General features: G+C 61.8%; 2 protein-coding genes, 1 long non-coding RNA gene and 1 pseudogene across 3 annotated transcripts; 3 read left to right on the top strand and 1 right to left on the bottom strand.

The window, feature by feature from the left end:
- Positions 1 to 249: 249 nt before the first annotated feature.
- Positions 250 to 1372, top strand: LOC133232935 (uncharacterized). The gene is made up of 3 exons (XR_009731505.1): positions 250 to 333; positions 578 to 682; positions 824 to 1372. It is a non-coding gene; the product is annotated as an uncharacterized LOC133232935 (long non-coding RNA).
- A 30-nt stretch (positions 1373 to 1402) lies between these two features.
- Positions 1403 to 3271, top strand: LOC133232931 (kinesin-like protein KIF19). The gene is made up of 2 exons (XM_061392941.1): positions 1403 to 2330; positions 2585 to 3271. The coding sequence occupies exons 1-2, from the start codon at positions 1427 to 1429 to the stop codon at positions 2713 to 2715; spliced, it is 1035 nt and encodes a 344-aa protein (XP_061248925.1). The 5' UTR covers positions 1403 to 1426; the 3' UTR covers positions 2716 to 3271.
- Positions 3272 to 4382: 1111 nt separating this feature from the next.
- LOC133231527 (BTB/POZ domain-containing protein 17-like) lies at positions 4383 to 6218 on the bottom strand (annotated as a pseudogene).
- A 3-nt stretch (positions 6219 to 6221) lies between these two features.
- LOC133231526 (kinesin-like protein KIF19) lies at positions 6222 to 7895 on the top strand. Its single transcript, XM_061389916.1, has 4 exons — positions 6222 to 6231; positions 6543 to 6968; positions 7061 to 7182; positions 7648 to 7895. The coding sequence occupies exons 1-4, from the start codon at positions 6222 to 6224 to the stop codon at positions 7786 to 7788; spliced, it is 699 nt and encodes a 232-aa protein (XP_061245900.1). The 3' UTR covers positions 7789 to 7895.
- Positions 7896 to 11306: the final 3411 nt, after the last annotated feature.

Here is an 11306-nt window from a genome sequence, read left to right as displayed (position 1 = left end):
ACCAGGCGGTGCCCCTGGGGATGCCTAGCAGACCACGGCTGGCCCCTGGGGACTCAGAACACAAGCCCCCCTGTCTTCTGGGGCTCCCAGCCCAGATTACAGCCCCAGACACTCTGTGTGCCTGTGTCACCCAGGCTGTTTACTCAGTCCGAGACCAAGTCTTCCGACTCCCCTCTCCCTCCTTTCCTCTCCCCAGGACAGCGCCTTGCCCAAGATTAGCCCCCCAGGAACTGTGCCGACCCCGGGGGAGTCTGACCTAGAGAGCGTCAAGATGCCGAACTCCGAGTCCCCGCACCAGCACGGAAGCTTCCTCCCTCTGCTCGGCACTGAGAGGTGAGCTGAGGACCACTTCCAGCCATCCAGCCCGCCTGAGCCACCAGGCCGTGTCTCAGAGATGCCAGCCCAGACCTGGCTTCAGGGAGGATGGAGCAGGAAAGAGGGGAGGGGGGCACAGGTCTGGAGCCAGGACTTTGGGGTCCTCGTTCCCACAATGCAACAGTTCTCAGGAGGGGTGGCAGTGGGACCCCCGTGGTACCAGCCTGGGCAACAGCTGCCCATCCTCCTCTGCCCACCTCAGTGAAGCCAACCACCCGTTCAAGACCAGCTCCCGGGCCTGGCAAGCGAAGGGCTTCTGTCTGCCCACCCCACCCCCAATCCGGGGGGCAACCTGGTGACACAGGAGGTGAGCAGTGGGCCCCACGGGTGGGAGTACCCAGAAGAGACATCCAGTGGTTGGGATGGAACTTTTCCAAAACAGCCCTCTGAGGACATAGGGTTCCTGCTGGGTCCAATGGCTTCTTTTCCCAACCCATTCATCTCACAGGCCACCACTCAGGTCGGACTGAACGGCCAGATCAACTCCTCCCCTGAAAGCATCGAGAATCTGTCGGAGATCCCCTTGTCCCACAAAGGTGTGTCCCCTGCCTCCCCCGACACCCCATCAGCCTGAGCCTGGCATGATCTCAATAGCTCAGTGCACCCAGCCGAAGCCCCTTCCTTCCCTCTCCTCTGCTGAACACACCCAGGCATCGTTCTAGAAAGAGAGGCACTAGTACCCAGAGAAGAGTAACCACCTGCTCTGTCCACACAGAGCAGGGGACACAATTGGAAACCAGAATGGGGAACACATGGTACTTGGGGTCACGCCCCCTCCACTTCCCACTCGGAAATAATTGTAATAGCAAATAGAGTCCGAATCCTCCCTACCCTGTGGCCACAGGTGACCCTCATATCTCAGCAATCCATCCTCAGAACCTGGGACTTCCCTGGCAGTCCAGTGGTTAAGACTCAGCACTTCCACTGCAGCGGGTGAAGGTTCGATCCCCAGTCAGGGAACTAAGATCCCGTATGCCGTGTGTCATGGTAAAAAAAAAAAAAAAAATCTTCCCAACCCACTGAGGCTAGTTTTACCATCATCAGTTTACAGATGAAAAGAAGGCTCAGAAACTTGCCCAAAGTTGCTCAAACTGCAAGTTGGGGTGAGCTGCAGCAGAGAAAGGGGTGTTGGAGGTGCAGGAGCGGGGGGGGAAACGTGGCATTGATCCCGGGGTGGGTGCCCCTCTGTCCCGCCGCAGGGAGGAAGGAGACCACGGCCAACACCAAGAGCATCGCCGGGAAGGCTGCCCGGCACCACTCCCAGGCCCTGGGGGCCGAGGGGCGCCAACTGCTGGCACCCACCATAAAGCAGAGCAGCCTGTCCCTGCACTTGAAGGGCCAGACTGATGACGTGCGGCCGCCCGGACCGCTGGCCTGCAAGCGGCCGCCCAGCCCCACCCTCCAGCACACCGCCAGCGAGGACAGCCTATCCAGCAGCACAGGCGAGGCGCCATCCCGGGCAGTCGAGCGTCATGGCGATGGCCCTTGTCCCCCGCTGCAAGGCCAGAAGAAAAGCCCAAGAAACAAACGAGAGGAGTCCCTGGAGGCAAAGAGGAAGCGGAGGTCCCAGGCCTTTGAAGTCACCAGACAAGGGGTGAGCCTAGAGGGACAGGAGCTGGGGGTGTCTGGGCCCCTTCCTTGCCGGGTTCTGAAGGCTGGACTCCTCCAGAGGCCCCAGGGTACCACTAGCTGTGCACCACTCTCCATGGAGTTTCCCCCAACTGAACCCAACATCTCCTTGTATCAGATCCCCACGCAGCTCCCAGCTCATCTGGCTCTCCAGCCAACACAGCTGTCCCGCCCCAAGATGCACGTTGCTGGACCCCGGCCTGGGGAGAAACACACCGAAGAACAGAGGATGCCAGTGGTTGGACACCTGACCCCTACCATCAGACCCCTGGGAAAGGCCACGCTGCCTATGGCCAAGGTCAAACTCCCTCCGTGCCAGAGCTTGGGTGAGTCCCAGCAAGTGTCGGGGGGCGGGGATAGCAATGGGGAGAGGGGAGCCCTTGGCCAGGCCAGGGAGGAGACTGGTTGAACTCCCTGCCCCTATGGCTGCCCCTTGCTGGAAACTGGGTTCCTGAAGACTATTAGTGGGACTGGCCTCTGAGGGGGAGGTGCCCCTAGGGAGTTCAGAGCCACTGTGGGTGACGAGAGGGGCATGGAGAGGCATGCCTTAAAGCAGAGCTCCTGGCCCTTCCCGTTGCAGGCCCCGAGGACACCTCCCCTGTCGCTGCCCCCTCCAACCCAGGGGATGTTTCCGAACGGGTTGCTCGGATGCCCCGCCTGCCCTATGGCACAAGCACCCAAAGCAAAAATGGGCACTTTGGGCACAACTGAGGGGCCCTGCCCGGAACCGGCCCTCCTGCCCGCCAAGGCTTGATGGGGTGTGGCAGTAATGGGAGACGGAGGCTGGGCAGATGGGGATGACCTGGCATCAGGAGCTCGGGATCTCAGAAGGCTGGGGCCCCTGGGACCCAGGAACCATGGGGGTGCCTGCCCCCACACTTCCGTGCCTTCAGTGCCAACGGGAAGGGGAACTGAGCCCAGGAGGCATGGCCTGGATGGCAGGGCTCCCTGGCTTCCCAGCCCTGGATCCCAGGGCTCCCTGGGCACAGACTCCTGTTGCCGAAACTCTTCTCTAAGATCTGCAACCAGATTGGCCTGAGGAATGTGGGGCGGGGGTGGAGCAAGGAGGGACTGTTCATGGGATTAGGGCTCCTGGGCCCACATCTGGGACAAGGGCATGCTGGATGGCTGGGGAAGGGCCTGCCGGGCATTTCCCTTACTGTGGCTGGGGGCTGGAAAGGAATCTAGCTTTGTTACTCAGCAGTCGTTTCCACCTTCCCCCTGCCCCAGAACTGCTTGTTAACAATAAAAATCCCATTTGAGTTTTGTTGGTTGTTCCGGAAACTAGACCTTGTCTGAAAGGTGGGGTGGTCCTGACAGACTGGGCTTCCGTTCCCCGGGTCGTGCTAATGGTAAAGAACCTGCCTGCAATGCAGGAGATGCAAGAGATGTGGGTTCAATCCCTGGGTCAGGAAGATCCCCTGGAGGAAGAAATGGCAACCCACTCCAGATTCTTGCCTGAGGAATCCCATGGGTAGAGGACTGGCGGGCTCCAGTCCACGGGGCTGCAAAGAGCCGGACACGGCTGAGCGACCGAGCACATCACTGATTAAGATTCAACCCAAGTCCCCTCTTCCCACCACACCCTCTTCTTCTCCGGCTGGTTGTAGAGCACCAGTCAACAGACTCCTGGGGGAAAGCGTTTTTCCTCCGGACTCTGAGGTCTCTGCCCAGACCCCCTCCCAGGAGAGGTCAGAGACTTAGGGTTGTGCTTACCCCTCCCACCCCAGGAAGCCAGGGCTCAGAAACTGCTCAACTGAGCCCCTCAGTTTCAGGTGAGAAAGCTCCCCCAAGGTGCACCTGGCCATCTCGATGCTTTTACCTGCCCTGTCCCCTGTGGGGACGGGGGCCCTTGGGGAAAAGGTAATGAACGATGGGGAGTCCCTGACCTGTGGAGCCCTCCTTGGACTGTTTTTGCCCCCAGAACTGGGTGGTTTAATCACCCCCTTGCCGCTCCGAGCGCTGGTTTATTCTACCAAGAGCTCTGGCTTCCCACGTAGTGCTGGTGATAAACAATCCACTTGCCAATGCAGGAGACGCAAGAGACACGGGTTCGATTCCTGGGTTGGGAAGATCCCCTACAGGAGGAAAGGGCATTGCCCTCCAGTATTCTTGCCTGAAAAGTTCCACGGGCAGAGGAGCCTGCCAGGCTACATACAGTACATGAGGTGGCAAAGACTGAAACACTGCTGAGCACACACATACACACCACCAGGAACCTTCCTTTCAGGTCAGTGAGAAAGCAACTCCTGAAACCAGGCATCTGGTCTACCACCAACCACCTGGCTTCTATCCACCCAGCTCTCAGGCTGCTAGCGCCTGGTCCCCCAGCGGGCCAGGACAGACACCTCCACTGGCCATGCCAATCCCGGTCCCTCTGCGCCATCTCTACTGGGCCTTTATTTTCCTGATCCAGAGGCCTCAGGGATGCTGAGCTCCCCGCCCCGGCCCGCCTGGCTACTTGGGGGTCCGGATGAGGGTGTGATAGACGGGCTTGACAATGAGGTGGAGATGCAGGGCATTCTCCACCAGGTACTCGGAGTTGCGCCGCTGCAGGTCGGTGTGCGCCAGGAAGTCACCGGCCTCCTCGCTGCTCTGGTGGAAGCTGTAGGCGTGGCGGACCAGCAGGCGGCCGTGGTGGCGCGCCCCCACCAGCACGGTCTTCTGGAAGCTCACGCCCGCCGCGTCGCCCCCGCTGCTGGCCGGCGTGACCACCAGCCCGGGCCGGCCGTCCTCGGGGCGTGCGAGGGGCAGCGCTGTGCCCGTGGCGTCCGCGTAGACAGGCCGCAGGCTTACCGGCAGCGAGCGTGGCGAGAAGAGCACGTTCCAGGTGACCCGGCGGCCCGAGTCATGGCTGCTTGGGCCCAGCTGCGTCTGGAAGCTGGTGCTGCGATCGTCGCGGGCCGGGTTGTTGATGACCCACGGGCGCCGCAGGCAGGCGCGAGGTAGTTGTGGGGCAGGATGGCGCACCGTTGACGTCGAAAAACTTGGCATAGTGCAGCGGCGAGGCGGCGTGGAACTGGTAGGCCTGAAGGAGCAGGTCGGCCACCGCCGGGCCGTGGCGCGCCAGGGCGGCCGAGCGCGCCTGAAGCTGAAACAGCTGCGCCGCAGGGATCATGGGGTAACGGATGGCGCGCAGTGCGCGCTCGGCCACAGCCGGCGGCGGCCGCGCGCGGCCCAGCCACGCCTCCAGCGCCTGGAAGAGCTCCAGCTCGTCCTGCAGCACGAGGTCCGAGCGCGGAAGCAGCTGCGCCAGCAGCTCAGGGCTCACGGCGCCCCACTCGGCGCTCCCCGCCACGGCCGACAGGTTCCAGGCCAGGAACTGCAGGCAGCTCTGGCGCAGGGCCTCGTCCCCGGTGCTCACCGCGTAGTGGTACCAGCCCACCGCCGGGCCCGCGCCGCCCGCCAGGTGCGCGCGCATATAGTCGGCCACGCCCCGCTGCAAGGAGGCCACGCGGTACTTGGTGGCCAGCTGGTGCAGGGGGATGGCCTGTGCCAGCAGCACGGTCAGCTCTCCGCAGTAGAGGTACCTGCCAGAGAGGTACAGAGATGGAGCGCGGTCAGGGAGGCCAGCGGTTACCCTATCCAGCGCTGCCTCCTGAGTCCCGAGGGTACCCGGCCTTGGGCAGACAGTATCGTCATTAAGGGAGCCAACAGAAGGACCTTCCCGCGCGCATCCTACTTCACCGCCTCTTCTTTCCGGTTTCTCGTGGGACGTGGAAATAAGCAAGCATTTATTGAGCACAGGTGGCTCAGTGGTGAAGCATCCGCCTGCCAATTCAGGAGACGCAGGTTCTGTCCCTGGGTCAGGAAGATCCCCTGGAGTAGGAAATGGCTACCCCCTCCAGTATTCTTTCCTGGAGAACCCCATGGACAGAGGAGCCTGGCGGGTCACAGAGTCAGACACCAGTGAGGAACTAACGCTTTGTGTGTGTGGACTCAGTCGCTCAGTTGGGTCCGACTCTTTGCTACCCCCTGGACTATAGCCCACCAGCCTCCTCTGTCCATGGGATTCTCCAGGCAAGAACTCATCTTTAAAATGGGAGTGGTCAAGCCTAGTGGGGTTGATGAGAAGAGTAAATAAATCCTTTCACACATTAAAGACTCAGAAAACTGTTAGCCAACATTTTAATGAGGATTTTCCAGATCTCCCTTCTCTGTTCTGGAGCATAGCCATACCAGGGGGCTTCAGGGTCTACCAGTCCAGAGGGCATGAGATGGGCTGCGGTTGAGCTGGTCCACGGAGCTCATTTCCCTGGATTCCCTGGTGGCTCAGATGGCAAAGAGTCCGCCCGCCAATGCGGGAGACCGAGGTTCGATCCCTGGGTCGGGAAGATCCCTTGGAGAAAGAAATGGCAGCCCACTCCAATGTCCTCGCCTGGAGAATCCCATGGAAGGAGGAGCCTGGCGGGCTGCGGTCCATGGGGTCGCAAAGAGTCGAAAAGAACTGAGCGACTGCACTGCACGGAGCCTGTTTCAGGGACGGGTTGCAATAAGTGGGCACAGAGGGGTCACTCAGGAGCAGTCCCCGGGTGCAGAGTTCAAGACACTACTTCGAAAAGCAGGCCTCGGAGTGGGGCTTCAGCCGGCCGCACAGCATCCGGGGGCTTGGAAGGGCGAGGACCCGCTCAGCGGCGGGCGCGGGCGGCCCCTCATCGGCCACCTGGTGCTGACGACCCGCTCGGCTCCCCAGCTGGCGCTGGAGCAGCGGTACCGAGAGCTGCGCGCGCGGGGCCGCCGCCTGGAGGAGACGCTGCCGAGGCGCGTCAGCTCGGAGCAGCAGCGCGAGGCGCTCGGCCCGCTCTGCCGCGTGCACGAGCTGGAGCTGGAGAAGGCCGAGATGCAGTCGCAAGCCCTGCTCCGCGACGGCGCGCTCCGCCACCGCCGCGAGGCCCTGCGCCGCCTGGAGCAGCGCCTCAGCCTCTGCGAGGAGATCATCCGCGCCCAGCGGCAGCTCATCCAGGGTAGGGTCCCCGCGCTACCTACCCCGCGAGTCCGACCCGCTAAGGGCCCGAGAGCGCGCACTGAGCCCTGCCTCTCCGCTCCCCCACCGCAGACTGCAACCTGGCCGTGCCGCAGCATCTGCAGGAGCTGTACGAAGTGTACCTGCGGGAGCATGAGGAGGGCAACCTGGAGCGTGCCACCATGATGGACCGCCTGGCCTCTCGGGCCCTGCAGGTGGGCGCCCGGGCCGCACCATGCGCCCCTGTGCTAGGGGCAGGGCTGATGCCCAAGGCGGCGCCTTCCAGCAAGTAGGCTGGCCTCGGGACCGGGCTGGCTGGTCCCCAGAAAGCTGACACCTCCTCCTTCTCCGACACAGAGCCTCGCCAAGCTCTCCTCCCGTGGTGTTCTTCTCCCGCACGTGTCCCCATCCAGGGTCTGAAGGTCAGGGTTGGCCATCTGAGATATCACTAAGGGCCCCAGATGCCCTCCCAGGAGCCCAGGCCACCAGGCGGTGCCCCTGGGGATGCCTAGCAGACCACGGCTGGCCCCTGGGGACTCAGAACACAAGCCCCCCTGTCTTCTGGGGCTCCCAGCCCAGATTACAGCCCCAGACACTCTGTGTGCCTGTGTCACCCAGGCTGTTTACTCAGTCCGAGACCAAGTCTTCCGACTCCCCTCTCCCTCCTTTCCTCTCCCCAGGACAGCGCCTTGCCCAAGATTAGCCCCCCAGGAACTGTGCCGACCCCGGGGGAGTCTGACCTAGAGAGCGTCAAGATGCCGAACTCCGAGTCCCCGCACCAGCACGGAAGCTTCCTCCCTCTGCTCGGCACTGAGAGGTGAGCTGAGGACCACTTCCAGCCATCCAGCCCGCCTGAGCCACCAGGCCGTGTCTCAGAGATGCCAGCCCAGACCTGGCCTCCCAGGGAGGATGGAGCAGGAAAGAGGGGAGGGGGCACAGGTCTGGAGCCAGGACTTTGGGGTCCTCGTTCCCACAATGCAACAGTTCTCAAGGAGGCGTGGCAGTGGGACCCCCGTGGTACCAGCCTGGGCAACAGCTGCCCATCCTCCTCTGCCCACCTCAGTGAAGCCAACCACCTGTTCAAGGCCAGCTCCCGGGCCTGGCAAGCGAAGGGCTCCTGTCTGCCCACCCCACCCCCAATCCTGGCCGGCACCCTGGTGACACAGGAGGTGAGCAGTGGGCCCCACGGTTCCCTGGATGTGGGTGGGAGTACCCGGGAGGGACACCCAGTGGTTGGGATGGAACTTTTCCAAAACAGCCCTCTGAGGACATAGGGTTCCTGCTGGGTCCAATGGCTTCTCTTCCCAACCCATTCATCTCACAAGCTGCCACTCAGGTCGGTCTGAACGGCCAGATCAACTCCTCCCCGGAAGCATCGAGAATCTGTCGGAGATCCCCTTGTCCCACAAAGGTGTGTCCCCTGCCTCCCCCACCCCCATCAGCCTGAGCCCGGCATGATCTCAATAGCTCAGCGCACCCAGCCGAAGCCCCTTCCTTCCCTCTCCTCTGCTGAACACACCCAGGCATCGTTCTAGAAAGAGAGGCACCAGTACCCAGAGAAGAGTAACCACCTGCTCTGTCCACACAGAGCAGGGGACACAATTGGAAACCAGAATGGGGAACACATGGTACTTGGGGTCACGCCCCCTCCACTTCCCACTCGGAAATAGAGTCCGAATCCTCCCTACCCTGTGGCCACAGGTGACCCTCATATCTCAGCAATCCATCTTCAGAACCTGGGACTTCCCTGGCAGTCCAGTGGTTAAGACTCAGCACTTCCACTGCAGTGGGTGAAAGTTCGATCCCCACTCAGGGAACTAAGATCCTGTATGCCATGTGTCATGGTCAAAAAAAAAAATCTTCCCAACCCACTGAGGCTGGTTTTACCATCGTCAGTTTACAGATGAAAAGAAGGCTCAGAAACTTGCCCAAAGTTTCTCAAACAGCAAGCAAGTTGGGGTGAGCTGCAGCAGAGAAGGGGGTATTGGAGGTGCAGGAGGGGGAGCGGAATGTGGCCTTGATCCTGGGGTGGGTGCCCCTCTGTCCCGCCGCAGGGAGGAAGGAGACCGCGGCCGACACCAAGAGCATCACTGGGAAGGCTGCCCGGCACCGCTCGCAGGCCCTGGGGGCCAAGGGGCGCCAACTGCTGGCACCCACCATGAAGCAGAGCAGCCTGTCCCTGCACTCGCTGGGCGAGACTGATGACGTGTGGCCACCGAGACCGCTGGCCTGCAAGCGGCCGCCCAGCCCCACCCTCCAGCACACCGCCAGCGAGGACAGCCTATCCAGCAGCACAGGCGAGGCGCCATCCCGGGCAGTCGAGCGTCATGGCGATGGCCCTTGTCCCCCGCTGCAAGGCCAGAAGAAAAGCCCAAGAAAGAAACGAGATGAGTCCCTGGAGGCAAAGAGGAAGCGGAGGTCCCAGGCCTTTGAAGTCACAGGACAAGGGGTGAGCCTAGAGGGACAGGAGCTGGGGGTGTCTGGGCCCCCTCCTTGCCGGGTTCTGAAGGCTGGACTCCTCCAGAGGCCCCAGGGTACCCCTAGCTGTGCACCACTCTCCATGGAGTGTCCCCCAACTGAACCTAACATCTCCTATATCAGATCCCCACGCAGCTCCAAGCTCATCTGGCTCTCCAGCCAACGCAGCTGTCCCACCCCAAGATGCACGTCGCTGGACCCTGTTCCATGGAGAATCACACGTCAGAATAGAGGATGCCAGTGGTTGGGCACCTGACCCCTACCATCAGACCCCTGAGAAAGGCCACGCTGCCTATGGCCAAGGTCAAACTCCCTCCGTGCCAGGATTTGGGTGAGTCCCAGCAAGTGTCGGGGGGCGGGGATAGCAATGGGGAGAGGGGAGCCCTTGGCCAGGCCAGGGAGGAGACTGGTTGAACTCCCTGCCCCTATGGCTGCCCCTTGCTGGAAACTGGGTTCCTGAAGTCTATTAGTGGGACTGGCCTCTGGGGGGAGGTGCCCCTAGGGAGTTCAGAGCCACTGTGGGTGACGAGAGGGGCATGGAGAGGCATGCCTTAAAGCAGAGCTCCTGGCCCTTCCCGTTGCAGGCCCCGAGGACACCTCCCCTGTCGCTGCCCCCTCCAACCCAGGGGATGTTTCCGAACGGGTTACTCGGATGCCCCGCCTGCCCTATGGCACAAGCGCTCAAGGCAAAAATGGGCACTTAGGGCACAACTGAGGGGCCCTGCCCGGAACCGGCCCTCCTGCCCGCCAAGGCTTGATGGGGTGTGGCAGTAATGGGAGACGGAGGCTGGGCAGATGGGGATGACCTGGCATCAGGAGCTCGGGATCTCAGAAGGCTGGGGCCCCTGGGACCCAGGAACCATGGGGGTGCCTGCCCCCACACTTCCGTGCCTTCAGTGCCAACGGGAAGGGGAACTGAGCCCAGGAGGCATGGCCTGGATGGCAGGGCTCCCTGGCTTCCCAGCCCTGGATCCCAGGGCTCCCTGGGCACAGACTCCTGTTGCCGAAACTCTTCTCTAAGATCTGCAACCAGATTGGCCTGAGGAATGTGGGGCGGGGGTGGAGCAAGGAGGGACTGTTCATGGGATTAGGGCTCCTGGGCCCACATCTGGGACAAGGGCATGCTGGATGGCTGGGGAAGGGCCCGCCGGGCATTTCCCTTACTGTGGCTGGGGGCTGGAAAGGAATCTAGCTTTGTTACTCAGCAGTCATTTCCACCTTCCCCCTGCCCCAGAACTGCTTGTTAACAATAAAAATCCCATTTGAGTTTTGTTGGTTGTTCCGGAAACTAGACCTTGTCTGAAAGGTGGGGTGGTCCTGACAGACTGGGCTTCCGTTCCCCGGGTCGTGCTAATGGTAAAGAACCTGCCTGCAATGCAGGAGATGCAAGAGATGTGGGTTCAATCCCTGGGTCAGGAAGATCCCCTGGAGGAAGAAATGGCAACCCACTCCAGATTCTTGCCTGAGGAATCCCATGGGTAGAGGACTGGCGGGCTCCAGTCCACGGGGCTGCAAAGAGCCGGACACGGCTGAGCGACCGAGCACATCACTGATTAAGATTCAACCCAAGTCCCCTCTTCCCACCACACCCTCTTCTTCTCCGGCTGGTTGTAGAGCACCAGTCAACAGACTCCTGGGGGAAAGCGTTTTTCCTCCGGACTCTGAGGTCTCTGCCCAGACCCCCTCCCAGGAGAGGTCAGAGACTTAGGGTTGTGCTTACCCCTCCCACCCCAGGAAGCCAGGGCTCAGAAACTGCTCAACTGAGCCCCTCAGTTTCAGGTGAGAAAGCTCCCCCAAGGTGCACCTGACCATCTCGATGCTTTTACCTGCCCTGTCCCCTGTGGGGACGGGGGCCCTTGGG

This window comes from Bos javanicus, chromosome 19 (genome assembly GCF_032452875.1).
Source record: "Bos javanicus breed banteng chromosome 19, ARS-OSU_banteng_1.0, whole genome shotgun sequence".
NCBI classification, from domain to species: domain Eukaryota; kingdom Metazoa; phylum Chordata; class Mammalia; order Artiodactyla; family Bovidae; genus Bos; species Bos javanicus.
The sequence above is the reverse complement of the archived record's forward strand: the minus strand, read 5'-3'. Positions and strand labels throughout refer to the sequence as shown.